Source organism: Oculina patagonica, chromosome 1 (assembly GCF_052425735.1).
Source record: "Oculina patagonica isolate OP01 chromosome 1, crgOcupat, whole genome shotgun sequence".
Classification (NCBI taxonomy): Eukaryota; Metazoa; Cnidaria; class Anthozoa; order Scleractinia; family Oculinidae; genus Oculina; species Oculina patagonica.
Window position 1 is genome coordinate 30,903,187 of NC_135758.1, and position 26,741 is coordinate 30,929,927.

Consider the following 26,741-nt stretch of genomic DNA (forward strand, 5'->3'; position numbering starts at 1 on the left):
GAGGGAAAGACACAAACCCAATTCACGATTGGATTTGGTTTTGCACTTGACTTGCCCAGAAAAAAATATTTGTTCGCATGGTTAGATCAGAGTACATGAGCATTTTGAACCAACAACAGAGTTAAACAAACTAACACCTTCACACTGTACACCTGCAAAAAAATATCAACAGTGTACCTCTGTTTTAAAACTTCTTCTGCGTTCTGATAACGAGCCTTGACAGACAGAAAAAAAAAACACATGGTCAGCATACTAAATTAAAGTAAAACGAAATACTGGCATGATGCATAATTTGGACGAACTTGTGGAATTGCCTACAAAAGGGTAAAGTGCAAAATCGTAATCTAAAGCATTCTAGATTTACTCTGAACTATACAAAGTATTGTTACTTCAAAAAAGCCTTAAATAAAGGAGGTGTCATTGCTAAATACTGTTCACAAAATAATGCAGTATATATGACAAGAAGCGTTATTGTACCTTAGTGCTATTGAGCTCCTCTCTGAGGTTTTCGACTACTTCAGGACTGAGGTTAGTTGTAAAATGAGAAGGTGAATCAAACTGAAATTGATTGAAAACAAAAATGGCTTCAATAAAGAAGTAAGGCCTGCAGCTCAAACTGTGTTTAAGAAGTTACTAACGTGAATAAATGTATTATATGAATGTCTATTAACGGAAGTATTGTGCTTGAGTAAAAAAGCCATGTTACACGAGGCATTTTTATAACTTACAACGCAACAAACGTTGCATTGCTAGTAAAAAGAAATTCACGTGTAACACCCGATTTTTGCAACCTGCAATACAACACAATGTTGCGTTGCAAGTTGCAAGATAAGTAGAACAATCCTCTACTTTTCGCAACGTTGCGAAATAAGTTGTTGCGAAACAAGTTGCTGCGTGTGACATGTCAGGCGCAACTTTATTAAAATTGGCCAATCAGAGCGCGTCTTTCGCTCGCAGAAGATTTCAAGATGATAATCTACAGCGGGTGCGTTGCAAGCTGCCAACAAAAACTGCGAACCTGTAATACCCCCCTGTGAGAGTTGCAAGGAAAATTGCCTCGTATATCAAGGCCTTTATTAAAAAACTGGATGTCCAATCATTTTTGCTGTTAATTTTTGACAATACTTCAAAATACTAATTAGTTTTCTCCAAGGTTTAAGAGAAGTGAAACATTTATGTTGTTTTAGTTTAATGATTCTTTTGGTTTTCGACCTTGTGCTGCCTAAAAGGAGGAGAAAGAATGAAATAACTGTTTACAACAGACCATCAGTAAAGGGAAAGAACGTTTCAAGCCCTGCAGGGGAGAGATTAAATGTGAGAAATGTCTGCCTTCCCAGGCTAACTTCATAAGGACTTTCAGTTATTTTCTTGAACATAATCGGGGTGCAAGTAATACGAAGCATTATTAAACTAACTTCCACGATAATCTCTGATTGTGTCACATTTAGCTCGAAAATTTATAGTGTTACTAACGTTTTGTTTACAACTCGTCACTCTCTCACCTTACTCTCTTTAAAGCAAGTTAAATTCTCCTCAAATTTAGCGATCTGAAAGTATTAAAATAAATAGACGTATTCGTGGGTTAATTAAAGGTTCAAATCACGTATTCAAGTTAGAAATACTTACATAAGATAAAAGGTTTAACGCAAAAGTAATTCAGGTTTAAGATAAGATTGATTTGAATGTTACCGTGCACATAACATTTGGTTATTTATTTTGCAAAACATAATTTAAAGTATAATTGCTTCAAGCTGTTAAAAGTTTAAGTTTTATGAACAAAACCTTCAATTGATAAAGGAAAAGACCTCAAACCAGTCTTTTATCCTTTTTAGGTAAGGTAACTTACGACGTCATAATGATTAAGATTTTATTGTTTAACAATTTTTAAGGCTTTTTAATGATTTTATTGAATGATGATTTAAAAGCGAATTTACAATATTTTGAATTAAAGGTCATTTAATATTTTAAGGGTAACGGTCCAAGTTAAGCGGATGCGTGATTTTAGTGAACGAACGGCTAAGTATATATCTCACTGTCTATTCACTATTTAAAAGCGATTTAATTTGCAGTATTTGGAATTAAATTGCAATGTTATTAAGTTCGACGAAAGGTCACTTTAAGGGTAACGTCAAAGTTAAGCGGATGCTTGGTTACTAATTTTATTGATCACGCCCTAATAAAAAAACACTGTCTGTTCACTATCAACCCTTATTCTAACATGAAGAATAACGTTTCTATAAAACGACTATGCGATACTTCTAGTCTAGTATATACTTCTATTTTGCGATATACTTCTCAGCAAAATAAAATAAAAATAATTTCCAGTTTGTCGTGATCAGCTTACCTGACTTTTAAGCTCATTTGTCTCTTTCATGGCGTCCTCTAAACAAAGTGACACGTGTCTATTCTCCTCTGCTTTTGACATCAGTTCGTTCTGTATAAAATAACAATCTATTTGTAATAGTGTAATTTTGGGCTGTATCGAAAATACAAAAGAGCTTCGAGAATGGTCCTTTGATTCACAGCCGCCATGTCAGATCAATTTTGACCACTGGAATCACTGAGGTGCCTTTATTCCCGCCTCCTGGTAATCGAATTTATCATGTGGAAACCGACTTGAGAGGAAATTATCGTTCGTTGATACATTAGCCAAATACACGCTACCTCACTGCTGAACTCTGAACTCTATTTAAGGCGGATACCTCTCAAAGGCCGACAGTTTTAGTTGGTCTCAAGGACGAACAACTTTAGAGTGAGTTGAGTGTAATTTGTTTATTACGAGTTTGCCAGGCAGGTTTTCAGTAGTAAAGTAGCCACATATACCTACCTGTAATTGTTCTTTTTCTTCTTCAAGATCAGCAATTTGTTGTTTATACGAGTCTTCCTGTCTTGAATACTCGTTCTCGATCATTTTCAGTTGATCCTATCAAAAATCATCAAGGTAAAAAATGTGAAGTGTCATCTTCGTAAAAATCGAGGCATAAGCTTTATAGCATTTTTACCAAAAGTGTCACTTTCTTAAGTTTACTTGCTATCTCTGTAAAGTAGCGCCAAAAATTCAAAAGAAATACGATGAAACATCTCACATGTAGAAGTCAACTGTCTTGTTTTAGATAATAGCGACCTTTAGATTGGACGACGAGTACGAGATTGAGTACGAGTACGAGTTTTCAAACCAAATCCGTGTGCCTCCTATAATCACTTATCTCACCAACCTTATCCCTAGTCAGTAACGGGAATGAGTTATAGTTTGGGGGATATAATTGTGTCGAAATTCCAAAGTGGTACTCGTACTAGATCTCGTACTCGTAGTCGTAGTCAAATCTGAAGGTCGCTATTAACGAGTGTAATGCCATGCCTAACAGTCCTTACATACAACAATACATGAACGTATTGCTCGATAGATTTCATTTTTTGTCACATTCTAGGGTTTCATCCACAGACATAAAAGTATGAGCCCCATGATTTTGAATTGACTCAAATCTTTTTCCTAGAATGAAAGCCCAGTGCCTACCAGTTTAGTTTGCATTTCTGTTTTTTCTCTTTCCCTGGCAGCTTCCAACCGCATCACCTGATGAGAAAAAAAAACATTCATGTGTTAACGGATTCACAGCCATATATCTGAAATTTAAGGTAAACTTATACAAGGATGCATGGGGGAATTACTTTAGAGCTGTGCCTGGACTTCAACCCATACATACAAAACAAAAGTTCACAGGTTCCCAAAAAAAAATAAACAAACAAACAAACCGAGACAATGTTTCGGCATGATTTGTGCCATGTACAGTTTATTAAAATTGACTCGACTGGCGCTATAACTTTATAAAATAACGATAACAAAAGATAATATAAAACTGTTTCAAAGTGTCTGGTACTGTCAAATACCTTATTTAAAAATAAGCAAGGAGCACAGCCTACCTGTCCTTCTAAGCTCGCTGTCTGTTCATCTGACGATCGCTTTCCTGACTTGGTTTCTTGCTGTATTCTGGTCAACCCCTGCTCAAGTTGAAAGTTCTAAGATAAAACAAGAAAAACAGTCAGGTCTTCCGAAGAAACAGAAAACATTGGAACAAATAAAAGTGAAGTTAAAACAGATACAACCTTTACTGAAAATCAAGCAAGAAATACTTGTCAGTACATACTTTACTCCTCCAGCTTTCATAGTCCTGGTCGTATTTTCTTTTGCATTCCGTGAGCTCTGTTTCCTTTCTTTCTAGACGTTCATTTAAGGTGCTGACCTATCAAATGAGTAAAGATCATTTCAGTGCATTTTTTCACTACCTAGTTCCGGTATTGGGCGCCATTTTGATTTTTTTAAGAAAAAACATGAAAGATTCACCTGGGTGTCTTTTACACCCGCTTTCAGTGTTACGTGCACAGCGGTTTTCTGTCGACATTCATCTTTCGACGTGCTGAACAAACAACACGGATCGAAATCCGCCAATCACAGTCCACTAGCATGGCCTTCTGACCTTGTGGGCTCATTTGCATGAAACCAACACCGGTATGCATCGGTTTTGATTGGCTCATTTTAAACAGCACGTCGAAAGACGATTACGAAAGATGGATGAAGAAAGATAGCTATGCACGTTACACTGAAAGCGGGTGTAACACTCGTTTTTCTTGAACACGTTCATGCACCATTTTTCAAAACAGAGAGGCGCAGAGTATAGCAGGGAGATTGGTACAAAAAAAAAACAGTGAAGATTTCTTACTTAACCCCATTAACTTCCAACAAAAACGACATGATGCAAAGTACAGTATGAATTGTGTGTTCCTTACCAGAGATCCTAGCGTATTTATCCGATCATTTGAATTCGTCCTCAGCTCGTTGAGTTGATCGCGAGTTTCGCGGAGACGATTTTCGAGTTGCTCTCTCTGCAAATGGATAGTTGGCAATTATCTCAATTAGTAAAGAAATGGGACAAGTTCTTGACTAAAGTAGACATGTGTGCACGAGATACTAGTACACGAAAATTATAATAACAGTGAATTTTAACACATACCTCTTTTTCCATGGCTTTTACTTGATCATTACCAGACAGTTTGCTGTCCTCAAGTCTAAGACAAATGAAAATCAGGACTTGAAACACAAAGGGGAAAGGCTTCAATTCAGAATAAAGAACGACTTAGGAAAAAGATTTAGGCTGATATCCATTCGGTTACGTTAGAATACCATTGGAAAAACGGGGAAAAAAGCGCACAATTAATAGATTTATTCACAAAACTTTTATAACCGTCTTGGTAATACAGTGTAGAAGGAATTAAGGGTGATAAAAGCTACTTGTAGCCAGCCAGCTGCCCCGACAAGCTTATAAAGTGTGATTATATTGGTTAGTTCTGTAGCCAATCTTACCTTCGTTGAAGATCACCCAGTCGTTCTTTAAACTGAGCGGTTTCTCCTTCCTTCTGTTCAAGTTCCATTGAAACCTGAATTTGCGAGAGAAAAAAAGAAACATGGTTTAAACGCCCAATCGGTGGACGTGCGTTCTCGAAATATTGTAAATCCGTCATAGTTTGTTCCCAATTTTATGTGGACAATTTGTTCTTTTTTATTCACATGTGAACGGACAGTGTAGCCCCAGCAGAGGAAGAAATGTTACTTTATGTCTTTAAAAGGTAATTGAAGGAAATAAAACCAGCCTTTAAACGATCCAATACTAATGAAATTTTTCTTTATAGCTGCAGTATATGGGAAGTGCCCACATATGTTATTTTATTTCGGCAAAACTTGACCAGTCAAAATTTACAAGGGCTGCCTCTTAAGTAGACTAAAGTCTACTTAAGTCGACCTTACGAGTATCACAGTAGAATAGTTAGCTTTTTAAATGTAAAAAAAGACGAAGGGTTTTATTGAAAGTCTGCATCTGAAACATAATACACTGTACCTTGTTTTTGTATAAAGTATGCGTCTGCCGCAAGTTAGCTAGTTCTTCCTCTGTTTGACGGAGAGATTTTTCCGCTCTATCAAGCTGCACTGATTTCTAGAGACAAATGTAAAAGAGAGCATTATTTTTAAAATCTCATGCAGCAGTATCCCCTGCTTACTAGCCTTAGCCCATTAGGTCAACATGTTCCTTCTCCTTCCTGGTCCCCGTGTAACCTCCAATGCGGCTTTCTAATTGGAATATTAAATTTTGCCCAAAGGGACTTCATACTCCTTCTCACAGCACTACGGTTAACTAGACCTGACATGGTTTGAGCTCAAAACACGAGACCTGTGACACTTTACCTATCCCATGTATCTTATGCCGCAAAAACTGTGCAAACATGCACGTCTAGTTAACCATACCGCTGAGTTAAAAGAGTGTGCAATGCCTTTAGGCTTAATTTTATATCTTTATTGAGAAAAGATGGTATTGGCAATTTACACCACTATTCGTTCATAGGAAACTAAGGCTCGTTGTCTAATTTCATGTTAAATGGCACCCTCACCTGTGTTAGTTCATTAACAGTGTTCGTTAGTTCGTCACGTAGTGAGTTCTTCTCTTTCTCTACAGTTTCTACTCGACCCTGCTGTTGCTTGTCACGAGCTTCATACTTCGTTCTGTACAGCAAGTAAACAACAAAATATTATAACTGTGACATGGGCGTGTGAAAACATACAAGATCACTTTAGCTGGCGTTAGGTAAATTTTGTTGGGTACCCCATTCTATATGAACAAAATAACTTTTACACCACTCCATAATGGGGTCTTTTCCTTCAATTTGTCACCGAACATTGCACGATAACTTTGTATATCAAGCACCGTTCTTGCTTCAAGATAAATTATGTAATTTTTTAAAAAAGAGAGAAGCAAATGAACACAATTCAGTATTCACTAAGCACCGTTCTTACTTCAAGATAAACTACAGTGTATGTATAATTTTTTTCTAAAAGGGAGAAGCAGATGAACATAATCCAATAAGCAGTAAGAAACTACCTTTCACGAGCCAAGTCATCTAAACGTTCCTGAAGGGCGGCCAGTTCTCCTTTTTGCTCAAGGTAGGCGTTGTCTAAGTCTTCTAATTGCTGCAAAGAAAATAAACATAATCTATTGTAACACTTCATTTGAAGATCTCATGGTAAGGTACATTGTAGAATCTTTAGTTCAGCTGCAAGCCAGTCGCTATGAAAGTGACTCTTACCATAAGACGCATTTTACAATCCGTTATATAATCTTGTCTACTGTATTCCTTTTTGGCCTCTTACACGTAGTATGTACTTTGTGTTTTTCTTTCAGTTTAAGGACGTTCGCGCGAAAATCTTCCAACATTGCAATTTTTCTTAAAATTTCACCAGAGCTAGTTTATTAGTTACTTTTATCAGAAATGTAAAAAAAAGTGGGGGTCACCGACTTCGTTTCCGAAATACGATAACCGAAAGAGGGCGCGTATTTGGATAAATTTCACTTCGTCACTCGATATGACCTCAGCGGCTTCGGGCGACAAAATATTTTAAATTTATTGATGTAGGCTAACTTTCTTTGTCTGAATTTATTTAAGTGGGTCTATTGTACAAATATATTTCGGTTTTGAAGTCCCTTAAGGAAAATCTTGCCTTAAAGAATTGGATTTGCGAACACTCGAGACTGGAAAATGTGACTAATTTGGTCGCGCGCGAGGGGAGAAAATGAAAAAATAACAAAGTTCCAACATTGGAAATTCGCTCATTTTTTGTCAATCAGTAGAGATTTATCGGATCGTTTACCGTTTAAGAGAGGAAACTGCAAGCGAAGTTAACGCAACGGCTACCAACCCTATATGTGTTTGGAAAAGTTTTCTCAGCGCGCGCGCTCGTGCATGACGTGTCGTGACTTACGTGCGCAGTAAGGATGCGCATAAACAATTAGCGCGAACGTTGAACGTCCTTAAAACATTTTATTTACAAGTTATACATACATTCGATTTTATGGCCCGTTTGTGTGAAACAGTATTGCCTAAAATAGTACACGTCAAAAATCGCTTCTTGAAATGGTAATTCACGTTTAATGGATAATTAAAGAATCGAGTTCACAACAAATCCTGTGCTATCGATTGATTTTACAACAAGGACAAAAAGGAAAATCTAAGGTTTCATTAAGGTATGACTGCTTAAACAGGGATGATTAAGTTAATTTACAATTCCCTTACACATTTATACAGGTATTTCTTTACTGACATCAAAGTTAGTTTTGTTTAAGAGAAAAACAACGTTTATCAAGTTTAACCAGTTTAGTTCTTACCTTGCTTTTCTCAATAATTTCTGCTGCTTTGCGAGTAGCATCGGTTTGGTACTGGATGAACTGTTTAAGGGTTACAGACCCGATTATTTTAACATGATTGACACCTTTAAATCTTTAGGTTATTTTTAAAGGGCCGGTGTCGCAATTTTGTATTCAAGTCCTTTTTCAACTCGCATGGTGAGCTTAAGATTTCATTGCAACATCACACCCTTGTTCTACAGCACTTGGTTTTTAGAATGAAACAAAAATCGGTTTTGTTGTATACAGTTTATGTTTTTTATTTTAAGTTATCTAATTTAATTTAATTTAATTGTTCATAGGACTTCAGTTTATTGAATGCTATAAATAATATACTGTAGTTCAAGTCATTATCAGTGATTCAGAAAATCAGCGAATAAGACATACAACTTTATTAGAAAATTAAAAATAATAATAATAATTAGTATGTTTCATAGTGGTCATGCACTTAGCTTCATATCTCCAACGAGATAGCTAGTTTACAGGCATGCCACTGAAACAGAGGAAACAAATTTTAATTTTTAAATGAACATAACAAGGTTAAAAATCCTTCAACTGGCAGGAGGCAGACCAGTTGGCTATTTACAAAGCGTGGTCGAGGATTTGAACTCGGTGACAACCGAGAAACAAATCCAGCTAGTGGCATAGGGCAGGTCTTGAATCCAGCGACCTCCAGATTACAATACCAGCGCCCTAAACCACTCGGCCACGCTTGCCTCCTTGACCTCCTCCTTTATTAGCAGGAGGTTCAGTTTCCTAGGGTTACAACTGTTAAGCAGTCTCTTTCTAAGCCATTGTTTGGGTCATCAAGCAATGCTGATCTCTGCCATCAGAATGATGTGACTACCCAAATAATAACTTAAATAGAGGCTACAGTTGAGCTATAGGCTGTAACACTAATTGGAAAGGATTACAACATGCTGTTATTCACATGCTAAACACAATAATTAAACATGCACTTGTGTTAGTCAAAAGGGCTTAACATTAACATTTGTTCTTTACAGTACAGTAAATACTGTAAATATAAAAGACTGATTCATGTACAAATTAAGGATTAAAGATACAGTAACAGCTTCTAGTAACAGCAATTTTATGAGGTCTTGCTAGCAAACTCCTATTCACTTTACACCATCCATGCAGCAAATGTACATGTTCTCAACTCAAACAATGGGAGCATGCAGTGCACTTATCAGACTACATGTAGGAGCACTTATTGCAAAACTGGCACTTTATACAAAAATACCTTCAACTTAGTAGGGGACTGGCCTTGTCAGAGCAAGGGTACTAAATCAAATCATTATCAAATCAAAACAATCACTGTAAGATCAGTATCTATTATATAATCATACTCTCCTAATGTTTAATACGCATTTTTTGTGATTTTCTTACAAGTATTGTATTTGACTGTTATGTTGCAAAAATTGCTTAAACTTGATTTGTTGTAAAAAAAAAAGTTGAATTTAAGAAATTTATCACCACTAGAAATTAAAAGTTTAATGTAATAATGTTTAGTATTTTAAGACAAAGCTGACCACAACTTAAAGATTTCTGTATAAAAAGTTGAGCAGTTGCTTAAAGCAAAACCTACCAAGGACTTCATCTTGGTCAATTCTTGTTGTTGGAGTTGGTTAAGCTCATTCATGTCTGCATAGCGTGTGCTTTCCTAAACCGTCAGAATGTGTTATTATTACAAAATTGTAAGGGTACCGGTATGTTTAATGGATCTTGCCAAATAAGCAACTATACTTATTCTATTTCAATTTATCAACTTAACTGTTTATTAAAATAAGCTAGCTTACTGAAATATTCTTTTTGATCAGCTGAATAACTTAATACAATTAAATAAAGAACATTTCTTTTATGGAAAACAGACAACTAAATGAAACGTGGTCTGTCTTGTTATATTACTAAATTATTTTTATTTGTATAATATTTATATTTTTATTGTTTTCAATATCTACATGTACTTCTTCCTTGTGAGCATTAATTTAAAACAGCAAAACATTATTTTATTGGTAGTCTGATTTAAATGCCATTCATAATTTGAGTTTTTTGTGTATAATCCTTTGCATTCCAAAATGAATTCTTCACCTGTCCCCGGCGCCAAGTTGGCGCATAGGGCCTCTCCAAAATGAATTAGGATACAATAAACAAAACAGAAAAATCTTTGAAATGTTCCCAAACAATTCTATCTTTAAAAATTTCAATTTAAACATTCATTTTACTTTTTAAAAGTTTCTGATTATATATCCGATTTTTTTCTAAAATATTTTACAATTTTATCTGAACCTTACCAAGATAGGGCCTTCTGAAGTTTATTTTCAAGTTCCTAGAATTATAATTCCACACAGTTTTAAGTTGTGAATATAACAAAAAAACTAGTTTTAATAAAAAGCAATAATGGAGCTACAAACTGGCATTGTTATTTTATAGTCAGAGATTTAATTTACTTTAAATCTTCCACATTTTTTAAACTAAAGTTCTGTTTTAAAATGTATTGAACTTTTACACTCAGATCCAATTGACTATGATTATGGTTATCACACCAGGCATTAAAGTGTTAATTTATTTATTTACTTATAACCCGGCTTTTTCACAGAAATGTCCAAAAGAATTGTTGATTAGCTATTGTGTTGTGGTTTGAGTATTGCTTAATGTCATTTCTAACATACATGTACACTATAGCTAGTAGAGCTGCGCAATTAAATTCCGGGTGCACCATTTTAACAATAGAGTGTTTCTGTCGAGGAACTATCGGCTGATAGTTGCCCCGCGGAAATTTGATGTTCTTAAAACAAATATTAGCCCGAGAAGCGAAGCTTCGAGGGTAATATGCTAGTTTTAAGAACATCAAATTTCCAAGGGGCAATATCAGACCGATAGTTCCGAGACAGAAACACTCTATTGTCTTTATTGTTCACCACTAAATTTTCTTCCGCGCGCACATACAAAAACAAGCATCGTATATTTTTACTTTTCAGGATAAAAAACGCAATTGAAAGCGAAATTTAACAAACGAAACAAAACTAGACGAGAAACCCACTAAATGCAGTGAATTTGGTTGGGTTTTTTTGTCTGCAGGCAGCTGTTTACAAAAAACAGTCACGGGCGGGCACTATCGATCCGGGCATTTTTCACGGGAGGGCACTATGGGCTGATAGTGCCCTCCGGCGGACGGGCACTATCGCGTCACGTGTTCAATTTAAACCAATCAGAATCGGAGAAAAATTAGTGGTGAACTATAAAATCCAATAGTACATGCTAATAGCATGAGCAAATCACTTCACCAGAATATTTTCTTGTGCAAGTTTTGATGTACATTTTTACCGGCAATGTTATAAAACATTGTTACTTAAAATCCTTTGTTTTATGCCACTGGTAATTGTATCTAACTGTAGTAAGCAGAAAAACCTTGCAATATATACATTCATATGAAAGGGGTGATACAAATTCCCACTGATCGTCAGCAAAACCAATCAAGCAGTATAATTATATGAGTGAAGGTTGTCATATTTAAACGGCCCAGCTCCCACATGTCTCCTGTAGCTCAGTGTTAAGAGCTAGCATCTGACAGTGTGTGAAAGGTTTAAGGTTCAACTCCTATTGGGAGAACTTGACAGTATAACTAAATTTTTCCAAGAAGATTGCATTACTGACTGATTAACATCTTTCTAATAACAATATTTTTATGGGCAATCTTATCATTTCTTGATAGAAAAATTTTTCAGTTGTGTGCCATTTAAGGGTTCACTTTAATCACCGGTATGCAACTGCACTGCTTATTCATAGGAGTTTGCTAGAAACCATCACCTGTACAACGCCAAAAACAAAATAAATACCTGATTTTTTTCCTTGAGAGTCTTCTCAAACTCATTTTTCATCTTATTAGATCTCTCTTCAAATTCACTGTTCATACGTCTGATTCTTGTGGAATGTTCTGAAAAATGACATTTAAGTCAGTCTATCAGAATAAACAATTATGCTTACAATTGAATGCCTGAGTCATGTTCTACACACATGTTTGTAGATTAAACATTGTCACTGAACAGGCATTTAATCATGCCAATGAAAAAATCAATGTGACTTTGCCAGGGAAAGTACAAAATCAAGGCTATTTCAAGACTTATTCAAAGTAACCAAAGGCATGCTCATTTTTGCTGGCCTACAGTACCTCCAAGATTCTACTTTTTAACACATACACGTAGCTGTCAATATCAATTATTCTAGTTTTCACTTTACCGTTTTACAGTATATGGTACATTTTGTACTTGGTGCATGTACAGTCAATTAAGGAGCAAAACACAACATAAAAATACCAATAACATGAGTGACAGTGGATACCTTCCTTCTGTCTCTCAAGAGAACCTTCAAGTGATTCTTTTACTCTGGTCTGCTCTCTTAGAAGACTTGCCATGTCTGTTAAATTGACCAGCAACAAAGAAAAAATAATGTTAGATTCAACAAAACTGATTGGGAATCAAATCTTTTTAACTCAGAACTGCAATTGTCAACCCAATAAATGGCAGCTAGAAGCTGATCAAATTGGTTATTAACCAAATCGCTCTACAGTGCAACTACTTCAACCAAGGGCACCCAAGCAAATTCTTTGCGAATTAACCTAATTTAGTGTTTGAGTGTTAAAATGATAAAAAGGTCATAAATTCATTACTTTTGTAGTGTGCAGCTTGCTTAGATTGATAATTGTTGGAAATCCTTTTTTAATATCCGAGGTTTTCATTTATCAATTTCCACAAAGAAAAATTGTCAGGTGGCCTTACAATGTAACATACTGTCAGTACTTTTGACACACACAAAAAATCCAAACCACAGTTTAACACACAATTTTCACTGACTACCAGTAAAAAAAAATTGTGGTGACCTAATGGTTAGCATTCAGGATACCAGCTTGAAAGGTCCAGGTTGAGCACTATAGTCTAGCTCATTTTGGGCCAGACATTTTACACACACAGTTTACTGAAAACTTTTGGAGCAGCCTGACAAAATAATGGAGAGGATATCCTGCTGCAGTCTAGCATCCCATCCTGGGAGAATATATCAATACTACTATTTTCGTCATGCTGTAGAAACTGATGAGCTCTGCAGAGTCTACAGAAAACTCAAACTTCAACATTCACTTTATGGATAATCAGCCTAATAATTCACTTCACAAAGAGTTTCTGTTAATCATTGAATGACTCTTTTAACTTTGATTTTTTTTTTCTACTTAGCAGGTGATCTAAGTGACATGATTTACACACGTTAAAATCGTACTATTAATTTACCTGCAATCTTTGCCTCCAGTCTGTTGACTTGTTCTCCTTTCTTTGCCAGCAAATTAAGGATCTCATCCTTGGATGACCGGGTGTTGACCTACATTGTACAGAAGTGAAAAGAGAAAACTTAAGAAAAAATGATAAGATATTAACTTTTAAAGTCTCTGGGATTTTTTTTTATTTCAAGTAAATGGAAAACCAAAAGTGCAACTACATAACCTCTTAGTAAATGTGGATCAATGAAAAAAATGTTTTGTTTTTTTTCAGGAATCTTAAAGGAGCCATGGTGGCCTACTGGTTAGTGTGCTCAGTGAGTCCTTCCAAGGGGTTTTGGTGACAGGCAAAAATGCTCCAAAATAGCTAAAAATGTAGCAATAATCTTGTTCCAGAGCACCGACAGCCCACAGAAACGAGCACTGAAAGTAGATATATTTTCGCAACAGCGACAACGTTTCCCTTGCCAAATAGGTGACGGAAGGGCTGGAAGCGTGCAACAAAGCAACATCAGAAACCCCCTTGGAAGGCCTCCTCAGTCCAGGTTAGAGCCCTGGCCAGGGTCATTATTTTTGTTCTTTGGCACTATGAGTGCCACTCTTCACCCAGGTGTATAAATGGGTAATAATTGCAAATCTAATGCTCATAGGCAACTTAGGGATTGCCTACCGTAATGATTCGATTTAGCGCCCGGGGCGTTTTTTTTTTTTGTTGGGGGGGTTTTGGGGGGTTTGGGGGGGGGTTTTTTTTTTTTTGAAAAAAAAAAAAATGAAAAAAAAAAATTTAATAAAAATTTAAAAAAAAAAAAAAAAAAAAAAAAAAAAATTTTTGGGGGGGGCGGGGGGGGGGGGGGGGGGGGGGGGGGGGGGGGGGAAAAAAAAAGGGGGGGGGGGGGGGGGGGAATACATTTGGTTTTTTTGCAAACACTCCTTGTCACTTGAACCTAATCAAACCAGGATAAATTTGGGCAGTAAGGGACACTTTGTCTAATTCAGCCTACCCCTACAACCTTATATTTCACAGTTATTAAGTGTGATGATCCATCTCAGGATCAATGATTCAAGATCCCTCAGATCAGTGTGCATCAAAGGAACCAATGAATCCAAACCAAGCAAGGATTCATCAGTTCCTTTGATGCACAATGATCAGACTGATCTTGGATTGTACACTGGATCATCCAAAAGGAACGCCCCCTAAATATACACACAATATGCAAAAGAAGAAAAAATAGGGAAAATCTGGGAAGTTCTCGATGAAAACAGCTGTTCAATAAATGAAATATCCAGGATCTCATCGGCGATATTATTCCTTGACATCACAGAAGATGTTTAAACCAAAAAATTCCATATTGATATAAAGAGAGACCTATCTACAATGTAGATCGTCTGTAATAACATTTTTGGCTGTTGTAGGAACTTAGAGTGTGAAATTTAAAAAACAAATAACAAGCAATACCGGTAACTTATAAGAAACACAATTCCGATCTCTGTGGAGCTTCACCTATCAGTATTAAATTTATCTGGTCATATCCTAGATTTCTTGCTCAAAGGTGAAAAATTGAGCATGCAAAGAGAGACTTCTGTTTATTAAAGCAATAAATGTACATAAGCATTTGAAATTAAAATATCTCACTTATATGTCAGTCAAATCCAAGAGCAGTCAAATGCACTGGCATTTGCCCAGGGGGTAGGATGTCAGGTCCTCTTGTATTTGACTGATACAGAAGCTTACATAAGGGCACTTAGACAGCCAATTCTCTTTAATACGGACACCAAAGGGACATAAAAGAGTGTCTGTATATTATGGAGGTGTCTGTATTATAGAGGTGTCCATATAAGGAGAGGTTCAATTGTATTTGCAAGAGTAGTAAAATTTATAGAAACTGGTGGATTTCTTTAAAAAGAAATATTTTGGAAAGATGTAAAAAGTACATTAGGTCAGACAAGGCTACATGAAGCTCTACAGGGTACACTGAGTGATGAGGGTACCTGGGGAATCATATATAATTATGCGCATGCAAAAGAGCATGAAGATTGGAAATTCAGTCAAGCAAAAAATGGGTAAACAATGCAGTTGTACAAAGTATTTGGACAAATTATCATCAAAAGCTGTTTGTACTGGATGGAAATTTTTCCACTCAATATAAATTTACAGATTAAATCTACTTTTATTTACGGCGGAACAAAGGCAATCACTTAAAACCATAGTCCAATTTATTATTTATGACATGTATTATTTTGGATTTTCTTACATCAGAACAACAACAGAATCTTTCCTTTTAGAGTATAGCTCCTCTTAACAACTAAATTGATAAAAATACTATCTCTTTATCATGCTTGAAAATCCAATTATTAAAATTCTAGGCGATAATGAGTGTTAATGAGTTGGCAACGTGGAAGATGTGCCAGGGAAATATTGAAGTCACCATGACTTAGATCAGACTGGTCGCTCGAGAAAAGAGCTTCAAGCAAAACTTCGAATTCCCATTTCAATTATTTTTTGAAGTCACTTGATTCCCTTTAAGGTAAAATTAAGGTTTAATCCCTTGGGCTTTTGGCTACAGCAGTGAAACACGGTGTAGTCAAGGTCACAACGAAACAATGCATGATATTAAAAAGTCATGAGAGAACGAGAGATCGAGCGAGAGAGCACATCTCGACTACTAACCGTACAACTCGGTGGTTCCACGGGCGTTCCAACTGGAGTCGCAGCAGACCTGCTCGTGAACGAAGCACGTCTTGGCACATTGTACCCTGATGAAGCAACACTGCTTTCGCTGAGAAGAGATTCCCTTGATTCATACAAGCTACTCGCATTGCTAAGTCTTCGTCTCTCCCATTTGTTCTCTGTCCATCCATTGACTTTAGCTCGTCGTACGCTCGGGCTGGAAGGCAACGAACGGCTTGAATCAGAGGTCGATTCCTCCTCGGCGATCTTCTGCTTGAGTTTTGCAAACATTTAACGTGAATTATGAGGTACTGATGCTGTTTTTCCTCTCATAACGCCGGATTCTGTTGTTCCATTCCGTTTCCGCTTCGTTCGCCGGTCTTTGTTTACGCATACTCATGCAAACGGTGCTGACCAGAAAATTGTAGGCTCACTTAAAAGCGGAAGTGAGTTTGTAACTTCCTAGTTTGACTTAAGTAGCCTGCGTCGCAGATGTAACCTAACCCCGGTCAGACGGATTAAATCAAACCTGCGATCAGGCCTTTTTTCCCTTGGTAAGTAGGGAGGGAGGGCATGATCTCAGGTTAGATTAAATCAGGATTTAGTTTCGTCGGCGGCGCAGGCTAGTCTTCCGGGGCTTTCAGTAACTTTGTAATGTTCCCTTACATGCGAAAAGCTTCAAGGGTACCTTCTTTTGTGGCGTTCTCTTCCAACAAACTAACACTAAAAATAGCTGACACAAGGTTGCCCCCGAAGTTTCGACGATGTTTATCGGTTTTTCTTTGCTGTTCATCCTTTTCTACAATTCAGACATTTGATTGGAAAAGAAATTGTAGATTTTCTTACTTCTCTGCGAGTTACTTAGTTAATTATCGCGAAGTCTTTTCATTGCTATCGGCTTTTAGACATTGTGAAATGAATAGGCCTCAAATAAAACCTCAAATTATCATTTTCAAAATTCTGCCCAACGGCAATCAACCTTTACAAGCTTTGTTTGTTTACTTGTTGTCATCTGTGCACGTGCTCAAGCTTATCACCCAGTCATCGTTTACTTGCGCCATTATTGACCTATCACCGTTCAGGCAATTTTATCACACCTCCCGATACCCACTTGCGGGCTTTCAACCTTGTCGGCATTGCACAACTCCTGATACCATTTGCGCGCTCACTTTGCTCAAATCGAGATTTTTCCTGGTATATACTATATATATACTCTATATTCGCGCGGATTACAATGATGCCTCTTTGGGTTTTGGCCTCTGGGCAACAACGGTTTTAGGAATTTTTAGAAATGAACGGTTTATTCGTGTGTCTCACGATAGAAACGCTTTGAGATGTTAATCGCGGCGTTTCGACTGCAATACTGCTAGTCTTCATCAGGCGATGAGGTCGATTTTTTGTTTCTTTTTTTCTTTTATGTTTTTTCGACAGCGATACTACACACTAAAATGTCTAATAAGAAATATTTTTCTCAGAAAGAGCGAGAATATTGCTGCTCTGATCTGGCGGCTACTAACTAACGACACTAACGTACTCTTAGGTGTACGAAATCGGTTAAAAAAAAACGCACTCCGATAGCAAGAAAAAGAAAACGCTCACAATTCACACTTTTGCTGAAACTGTTATAATTCCAAAACCAGTTATTTTGAGACCTCACATACTCTATCAATTGACAAGTATACTCAAACAACAAGACGCTCCACTCATAACCTCAGAGGCAACACAATTCTGGACCTTCCGAAAGTAAAGTCAACAAAATATGGCCTTAAATCGTGGAGATATACTGCTTCGAAACTGTGGAACTCTATACCAGACGACACAAGGAAAATAAAAACTGGCACGATTTTTAAAACGAACCTAAGAACATTAAATCTTACGGGACTTTGAGCGAGTAGTTTGTCAATTTTTATTATTGCTATTTTACTGTTTTTAATAATATTTTAATTTTTTTTTGAATTTGTCAATTTTAAATTTTTATATTTTTAATCTTAGTTAGACAATATTGTAATTTGTAGTTATTCTTAATTATAGCTTAATCTATTTTTATACACTTCCAAGAAGTTTTTATTTTTCTATTCTGTATTTTTAGTCGTGGCGCATCTGAAAACTAGCTTTTTAGCTAAGTGTGCGGACCACGTTAAATAAACATTGTGATTGTGATTGTGATCTTTATCGAATTAAAAACTTATTAAAAAGACGTTTTTCCTGCCGTGGAGTTGTCCGAAAATATTTATGATCTTGTCCACACTGTTTACAATGACTTTATCATGTTTATTGTTGCATTAAAAAGTGCTCAATACTCACGTTTGCGATATTACTGAGCTGACAAAGTGCTTTAACTCAACTACGTTACTACCCAATATTTACCTTTCGCCTTGCCGACCGCTTTTTAAACTGAAGTCACTTTCTAAGTCCTACCTTCTTGATCGGTATTTTTCCTTCTTTCACGTCCACAGACTCCACAAAGGCATCAAACTGAAACTTTACTTCATGTGAACAGCAGCGATTTCACAAACAAACTCGCTCTTCCACAACCTCTCCATTAACTAAAGAGAAGTTTTCATACAGTGAAGCTCAGTTGTGGAACAACTTATATATACACGTGTATTAATTTTACCCTCAGAATTACGGCAAGCGACTTCTTGAAGCGATTTAAGGCAAATGAATTCGCAGGCGAAGCATTTCACAGCCGGATCAGTTTTGTTAACTCTGGTCTTACTCAAAATGTTCTGAGTGTTGCTTACGATAACTGAGTTGCGAAACTCGATAGTGGGGAAAGAATAGAAACGCAAAACGTATACGAAGTGCACAATGTTACCGTATATACGAGATCCAAGATTTTTAGCCAGTGTTTTTAAGTTGCAATTTGTTCAGAAACAATAGACGTTATTATTATATAGAATGCAGTGCTTTAGCGAGTGGTAGCAAATCGAGAAAAATGGTATCCACACGTGTGGATATTAATGGTATCCACACATGTGTGGATATCATTTTTGACCAATCATCTCGCAGTTTGCCACGTTTCATAGCTCAATGAGCCAAAGTTTATCGATATTAAGTCGAAACATCTTCGGATCTTCCTCGGCAATCTTCGGTTAGCTTCGGAAATCTTCGGAAATTTTCGGAAAATGTTCGGAAACATTCGTACGACCTTCAGACAACATTTTGAAAATCTTCGGAAATCTTCGGAAAATCCTCGGAAATCTTCGGAAAATCGCCAAAAACATCGTAATTAGTTGGTCTATATAATAAACAGAATATTACATGGTTGCTTGGAGATATGAAATTTATCTTCTCGTGTTCAAAACCGATATCTCACTCGTTCGGATATAGATTTGAACACTCGAAGATAAATTTCATATCTCCGCGCAACCATGTAATATCCTCTATTTCTCTGTATTTGATATCATGATACCCAGCACGTTTTTCGAGTGTAGTTAAAACTTTACAGTAATATTTGCAAGACGATCAACGCAAACTGTTTGCCTGTTTTAAAATTCCCAAACTTAACAGAATCATTAACAATTGAAAAGCGAAACATTAACCATTATTTTCTGTATTTGTTCAATATATTATGAAACAGTTTTAAAATGAAAACATGACTTTTTTAAAAAGAAAAACACAAGATTTCTTGTACTTTACCTGTTTACGGTCCTTTTACGTTGTTGGGATAAAAAAAACGATACTTCATTCACCCAGAACAAAGACAAAAAGATTTTTTGTTGCAAATGTTAGTTTTTGAACGAAAACTAAGATTAGGTCATGAACAGAAGAAGAACAGAAAGAAAACGAATTAAAGATTTTTTCTACGTAAGCATTTTTCAAGTTTATTAATTAGTTTTATAACAATTAAGTGTCATCCTCTAAATAAAGATAAAATGATAAATAAAAGTTTTTTTAAGATGATGAAGAAGAACTCTGGCGTTTTAGTTAGCAGTCAGATTTATCAGTTTAATACACACACTATTATGCATTGAGGTTTACATTTACATGAGCTGTTCCATTTTAGAAAACTCACGAAAAGTAAAACCAGACATATGATAAAAGATCACTTAGGGTTGATGTGGCAAACAAACACATTAATCATCCACAGATCAAGTGACGCAGGTGGCAGATAAAGACCTACAAAAAACTGTCCTGATCTGGTAGAGAGTGGACACATCAAAACAAGAAAGAAGAAAATTAGAAGCTACAAAAACACTAGAGGTTTTAAAAGTTTGTACTTTATGTTTCCGGAAGAAATAAATATACTGTATTATGTATCCGATATATATACTCACTGCTGGTCAAGACTGAGAAGTCAGTGCGTGCATCGCTTGCTCTTATTAAAATAATTCCTAGAAATGATGCAAAATCATTTGAAAATGGAACTTTTACTGATTGTCATTTTCCGGGGCTTCCCAGCATCAAACATTAGTCGTACTTGGCTCATATAAACTTAAAGAAAATTTTACGCCCCCTCTTTTACTCTTCCAAGGAAGAAAAAACCAGTACAACTCTTGCTCAAAACTAAAATATACACGTTAAATTTTTATTCTTCATATTCCCACTGACTCATTTAGCTATTACGGGCAATCAGAAATAAAGAAATATGGGTTGCATGACTAGCTACTCACAGCTGAATTCGTGCACCACATCGATCGGTATAGTTGAACTTGGTAAATATATAAATATGAGAACAAACCACTCTAACAAACCATTATCACTGCTAATCAGAAAAAAAAAATTTTTTTGAAATGCATACATGTTTGTTGTCTGACGGTCGATAATGTTGTTAAAAAGACCGATCTGGAAAAGTTTCCTTCGAGTTCCAAAGGGGATCGTTTACAAAACGCACTTTCGATGGAACTAAATTTTCTAGTTTGAAAATATATTGACGTGTGTAACGTGATTCAGGCTTAAAGTGAACTTAGACTGTTTTGAAAACATCGTTAAAAGCATTTATTCAGGTGTTAATCTAAGTCTATAAACACAGACGTTTAGTTCCCAAAGTCGTCATGAAGAATTTCTGGCAGACTAATGTAGCATCAAGTTAGGACATGGTTAATCTAATATTTCCTTCAAAGCAAAGTCTTTTTAATTTTTTTTCTCTTATCCGATAAACTTACACCAAAAGATCTCTTCTAGAATTAGACATTTTAACAATGAGAAAAACACAGTAACACTACCTGTTAGAACTGAAGTGGGTAGTCGCTTGTGTTTGCTCAGGAGGAATCACACGTGCACGCAATTTTATCCCAGTGAATTATTCTGAGAAAAGAAAACGTGGCAAAAAGAAAAACACGAAGCTTTATATAAAAGCACCACCCCCCTACCCCTCCAGGAGAAGGGGGCTTATTACTCTTTCCTGTACAAGGGGGTTGAGTAGAAACAGGAGCTTATAAGATCGGAGACGTGGGGTGCTTCAAATCATTTATCAGTAAGGCTACGTATAAAATAAGGTGGTCTTTTAATGTTTAAGTACTGTTTGGTAACACAGGTTAACAAAATAGCAATGACAATAAGTAAATGTGGAAGATAAATCTTATAAGCTAAAAGTTGTCTTGTTTACTGGCTCACAAATTGTCATGATTTACGACCGTGGATTGCAGACACAAAGAGCTAAGAGAGGGTGGTTTATGAACTTCTAGGTGTGGAGGGGCTCATTAGACTGTAGAGAGGGGGGTTCTTAAAAGAGATGGAGGGGGGCTTAAGTAAACAAATTTCCAGCGACTATTATTGATTGGCATTCAAAGAGAAGTTCATTCCCTTTTGTTCAGCGAAAGGTACGTATTCGAGAAGTTGCCCATCCAAGGTTGTAGCTGTGTTTTTGTGTGCCAAATCAGTTAGAATTTTGTTCCTATCTTCTTTTCTCCATTTAGCTTTCTTTCTGATTCATTCTATCGACCCAGTTGCTGAAATAATCGATAGGTAAGTGATTCATACACCTTAACAGTGACTCTTTATGTTAATAAAAAATCTTCACTTGAAATGAAACCTCCATCCGGCAAAATGCCCCACTGCGAGAGCTGATTGCAGAGAGATACATGGAAAAATCTAAAAAATGGTTCTGTTGGGTATTTAACTTTAAACTGGCGATCCCCGGTTTTTCACAGAAAATTCGTTTTGTTTTTCTTTTTAATAGCGTCTCTGAGTTATAAAGCTGACTTTCCACCATCGTAATTCTAATTTTCCAAAGATTATCATTTTTTTAAACTTCCTCCGCAGCAGATCGTAAGAAAAAGAATGGCTCTTGTGCTGCGCAAAGTCTTGGTGGCCTCTATGTTGTATGTGATGTTGTACTTGGCCGTTTATTGCGATGCGGCGGAAAACAAAACCGCAAAACAACCATGGTACAATATGGTATGTTGTTTGCGTCACATGCAAAGATAATTTCTTAGACTCAAACGCAAATGCGTCATGGAATGTATCACAGTTTAAATTTTAAACATGCACCGTTTCATCTGGCTAGAAAGACAAGGAACTGAAACAGTTTGAGACATAAAGACGGAAATTCGCCGTAGTGTAAAGCAATCATAAAGCAATTATTAGCAGTTTATTAGCAATCTTAGCATTTCTTTTTCTTTTTTGTTTTTAATGATAATATGTAACAGTAATGTAAGTACATGTAGTAACGCTTTTATTATAAATAGCTGTGCGTTTTTAACATGAGCCCCTAGCTCGGGAGATTGGGCAACCACTCCCAACGTCTACGACTATAAATAAATACCATACTTTATTATATAAAATGCAGTGCTTTATCCACACATGTGTTGATATCATTTTTGACCAATCATCTCGCAGTTTGCCACGTTTCATAGCTCAATGAGCCAAAGTTTATCGATATTAAGTCGAAACATCTTCGGATCTTCCTTGGCAATCTTCGGTTAGCTTCGGAAATCTTCGGAAATTTTCGGAAAATGTTCGGAAACATTCGAACGACCTTCAGACAACATTTTGAAAACCTTCGGAAATCTTCGGAAAATCCTCCGAAATCTTCGGAAAATCGCCAAAAACATCGTAATTAGTTGGTCTATATAATAAACAGAATATTACATGGTTGCTTGGAGATATGAAATTTATCTTCTCGTGTTCAAAACCGATATATAGATTTGAACACTCGAAGATAAATTTCATATCTCCGCGCAACCATGTAATATCCTCTATATACCATTTACAGAATTTAATACACCCACGCATTTTTAGGAGTTTGGTGGTCATGTGACCGGCCGAGGCCAGGGCCTTTACCCACCACTCCCGCTCTGAAGGGAAAATCGTCCTGTGGGTTGGCAGGTTATCCCGGCCCTGTATTTATTCCTCAAGTTGTCTAGCTACGCAAACGAGTGATGGTAACAGTAATAAAACGAACTTATAGCGTAACAAAAAATAATCATAATTAATGGTGCATGTTAATAATTTCTTTCATAGATGTGAGGGCATAGCGAGATCCCCAACAAAAAAATTTAATGGAAGAAATATCTTTTTCTTCATTTCAAGTTGCCCACATGTTTGGGTTTTCTCATGGATATCTATTTCTTATTCCATATCAGTAGCGTCGTCCTTTCTGTTATGGTGGTATCCCTGGTTTGCACGGCACGCCTGGGTCCCCTGGGGTGCCAGGCACTGCTGGTACTCACGGCAAGCCTGGGTCCCCTGGGGTACCAGGCCCTGCTGGTACTCACGGCAAGCCTGGGTCTCCTGGGGTACCAGGCCGTGATGGCCGTGAAGGAACCAAAGGTGACCAGGGTAGCCCAGGGAAGACTGGACCCCAGGGACCTCCAGGTCCCAAAGGAACTTCTGGTATCAATGGAAAAGATGGCACTAAAGGGGAACCTGGAGTCCAGGGCCCTCCCGGTCAAAAGGGGCAGCGCGGAGAGTACGGAACAAATGGAATGCCTGGGACTCCTGGTGCGATGGCTTATAAGAACTGGAAAGAGTGCGTGTGGAAAAACTTGAATGACGGCAAAGACAGTGGTCTGATCAAGGTAAATGTTCGGCAATTGCAAATCATTGTTAACTGGGGAATAAAAATAGTTAGAATAACTAGCACAGAGAAGGCTCGAAACACTTTCAACAAAAGCCACCATACTCTGGCCAGAGGTTAGAAAATTTTGGTCATTTGCTTCCTATATTTCCTCTGAAAATTATTTATTTTATTTTATTTCCTTTCTTTTTCATTTCAATCTTTTCTTAATTTTTTTTTTTTTTTTTTTTACAGGACTGTGTGTTCACAAAGAACTTCTCTGACACAGCCCTCCATGTTTACTGGACTGGATCCCTTAGAGTCTACAAGTGCACAGATTGTTGCAAGCGCTGGTATTTCACTTTCAACGGTGCTGAATGTTCAGCTCCCCAGCCAATTGACGGTGTTGTGTACATGTGGCAAGGCAACAATAAAAATCTGCACCGTGTCCGCCATATTGAGGGGCACTGTAATAACATCCACAAAGGAAGGGTGCGAGTGGGATTCTGTGTCGGTGACTGTGAGCATGGTAAACCGGCTGACGCCTACACAGGTTGGCACTCAGTGTCCCGGATCTTTGTTGAAGAAGTTCCTGGACCTCAGGCTTAGTTCTCAGACAAAGCATTCATTCCTGCATAAACATTTATAATGGGACTGTATTTAACTGCTTATAAGTATGTAACGGGTGGTTCGTCTATTACAGGGTGGGCTTAATTTGTAATTGTTTCAAGTTTGCAATTTTAATAAAAGGCAGGAAGATCGACAAAAGAATGGATGCAGCTTGTTTGTTTCTTAATGTCACTCCTTCGGCATTCTCTTTATTACATATGTTCATATGTATACTAAATTTTGCTCAGTACTGGCTTACGACAATTACGAAAATTTGTGAAGGTATGAAGGAACCAGACGGAAAATCCACATGGCCCTGACGAAAACTGCGACGATCTTGAAAAATTTGCGAAAATTCAGAAGAATTGTAGACACTTTCCACAAGGTAAAACACATGTCCGCAATGACAAATTCGATTTTTATAAAAACTGAAAAAATGCTAAAATAGAAAAATTTGTCAAGGATAAGATGATGAGATCTCCAAATTAATCAAGAATTGCGAAAATTACAATTTCTTAAAGGCATATCGAAACCACAAGTGAATTTCACCGATTCACAGGAAACTGCGAAAATTACAAAAGTTACGAAATTAAGGAGAGTATATAGAGTCAATTAAGACAAACAAAACAAACAAAGAAGCAGTAAATATGAATCCTTCGAGGTAGGGCTTTCCACAAGTTGCTCGGCAACTTTTTGCCAACTTTTCATATTTCGAGCAACTTTTTACCCTTCGAGCAACTTTTTTCCTCTCGGGAAACTCGTTGCATTTTGAGCAATTTCTTGACGGAAGATCTCCGAAGATTATCCGAGTGTTGTTCAAAGGCCATGCGAACGTTTCCGAAGATTTACGAAGTTTGCCGAGGATTTTCGAGGAACATCTGAAGACGCTTCAACTTTTGGCTCATTCTACATTAAAACCGTTACAAAACTCGTCGGCAAACATGACGTCATAGATATCTCCACGATTTTCTTACTTAAAGAAATCCTTGTTAATTAACAAATTTTCCCCTCAATATGTTATTTAGAAACTTTTTTTGCTGTAAATTGCATAAAACAGCTTAGAAATGTTACCCTCAAAGGGAAATTAGCATATACTTAGAGAAATTCTCTTGATTAGAAGCAGCGCTTTGAATTTTTTGGAGCAACTTTCGAGCAACTTTTATTATCAGAAGCATCTTTTTTGGATTTTTGGAGCAACTTTTGAGCAACTTTTTGAGAAATCTTGAGCAACTTTTTGGGAAATCTCGAGCAACTTGTGGAAAGGTCGATCTCGAGTCATATCAGGAAGTACACTAAAGAGAGACCCTTGGGAACAATGTGGTGAAAAAGGGGCGAAGAACATCCCTTGCCGAGGGATCGTTCTTTTATTCCTTCAGTTCAGTTTCTTGCCTGTAAACGAGACCGTGTTTTGCCGCTCTATTAAATAAAGGCGGGGTTTTACCTGACGGCCGTTTAATTTAGCCAATAAATTATTTATTAAAAAAAAGAAAGCCAATCCTGCCGTTGTACCAGCCTTGCAATCAATTTGGTTTTATAAGCACTTAGAGTGACGTCTGGTACGAGCATTTCTAGAACAAGAGATCCGGCAGCAGACAAGCCAAGCAGTTTTTTCTTCGTTGCGTGGTCTCCTGCATCCAAACTGTTTTTATATCATATATCTATGTTTTGCGCGGGTGTTTTGTAAATTTTTGGATGGTTTGGAGGATTTTTGGAAGGAGATAGTTTTTCTCAAAGAATAAGTAAAATTAGAGATATAAGAAATATGATAGATTTAATGGGATTTTAAAATTAGAATTTGAAGTTAAAAATTGGTAGACGGACATCAGATAGTCCCCCTGACAATCTGGGGTGCCCTTGCGTGGGGGGTCAACTGTCTGGTGGTGTTTCAAAAAGGTTTTTTTCTTTCTTCAATCCCTACTTTAAACCTGTTAAAATGTCATTCAAATTCAAGTAAAACTCACCCTTATTAAAGAGGGCGGAGAAGTAAAGATGTGACGACAGGGGAGGGGGGGGGGGGCGGTGTGTCGCACTTTT

General features: G+C 36.9%; 2 protein-coding genes across 12 annotated transcripts in view; one reads left to right on the plus strand and one right to left on the minus strand.

Moving 5' to 3' along the window:
* The window catches only part of LOC144663652 (uncharacterized), a 55,886-nt gene extending 37,657 nt beyond the window's left edge, over window positions 1-18,229 (minus strand). The window contains exons 1-20 of one of the 10 annotated variants that reach the window (XM_078524680.1): window positions 16,157-18,229; window positions 13,505-13,592; window positions 12,564-12,638; window positions 12,062-12,159; window positions 9,811-9,885; window positions 8,205-8,264; window positions 6,924-7,012; window positions 6,436-6,547; window positions 5,889-5,984; window positions 5,357-5,430; window positions 5,007-5,061; window positions 4,783-4,878; window positions 4,143-4,238; window positions 3,919-4,014; window positions 3,515-3,571; window positions 2,828-2,923; window positions 2,345-2,434; window positions 1,503-1,547; window positions 478-558; window positions 178-215 (exon numbers count right to left, since the gene is read on the minus strand). In XM_078524680.1, coding sequence (XP_078380806.1) covers window positions 178-215; window positions 478-558; window positions 1,503-1,547; window positions 2,345-2,434; window positions 2,828-2,923; window positions 3,515-3,571; window positions 3,919-4,014; window positions 4,143-4,238; window positions 4,783-4,878; window positions 5,007-5,061; window positions 5,357-5,430; window positions 5,889-5,984; window positions 6,436-6,547; window positions 6,924-7,012; window positions 8,205-8,264; window positions 9,811-9,885; window positions 12,062-12,159; window positions 12,564-12,638; window positions 13,505-13,592; window positions 16,157-16,447 — 1,808 coding nt within the window. In that variant the 5' untranslated portion in view covers window positions 16,448-18,229. The remainder of the gene's footprint in view (window positions 1-177; window positions 216-477; window positions 559-1,502; window positions 1,548-2,344; window positions 2,435-2,827; window positions 2,924-3,514; window positions 3,572-3,918; window positions 4,015-4,142; window positions 4,239-4,782; window positions 4,879-5,006; window positions 5,062-5,356; window positions 5,431-5,888; window positions 5,985-6,435; window positions 6,548-6,923; window positions 7,013-8,204; window positions 8,265-9,810; window positions 9,886-12,061; window positions 12,160-12,563; window positions 12,639-13,504; window positions 13,593-16,156) is intronic. The other 9 variants (XM_078524672.1, XM_078524719.1, XM_078524696.1 and 6 more) reach the window with 9 other exon arrangements.
* A 3,786-nt stretch (window positions 18,230-22,015) lies between these two features.
* On the plus strand, window positions 22,016-24,860 carry LOC144663760 (uncharacterized). Of its 2 annotated transcripts, none has more exons than XM_078524821.1 (4): window positions 22,016-22,066; window positions 22,364-22,498; window positions 23,689-24,120; window positions 24,354-24,860. In XM_078524821.1, the coding sequence occupies exons 2-4, from the start codon at window positions 22,382-22,384 to the stop codon at window positions 24,705-24,707; spliced, it is 903 nt and encodes a 300-aa protein (XP_078380947.1). In that variant the 5' UTR covers window positions 22,016-22,066; window positions 22,364-22,381; the 3' UTR covers window positions 24,708-24,860. The 2 variants fall into 2 exon arrangements, with proteins under 2 accessions (XP_078380947.1, XP_078380956.1); XM_078524830.1 differs by having other exon boundaries at window positions 22,367-22,498.
* The last annotated feature ends 1,881 nt before the right edge of the window (window positions 24,861-26,741 follow it).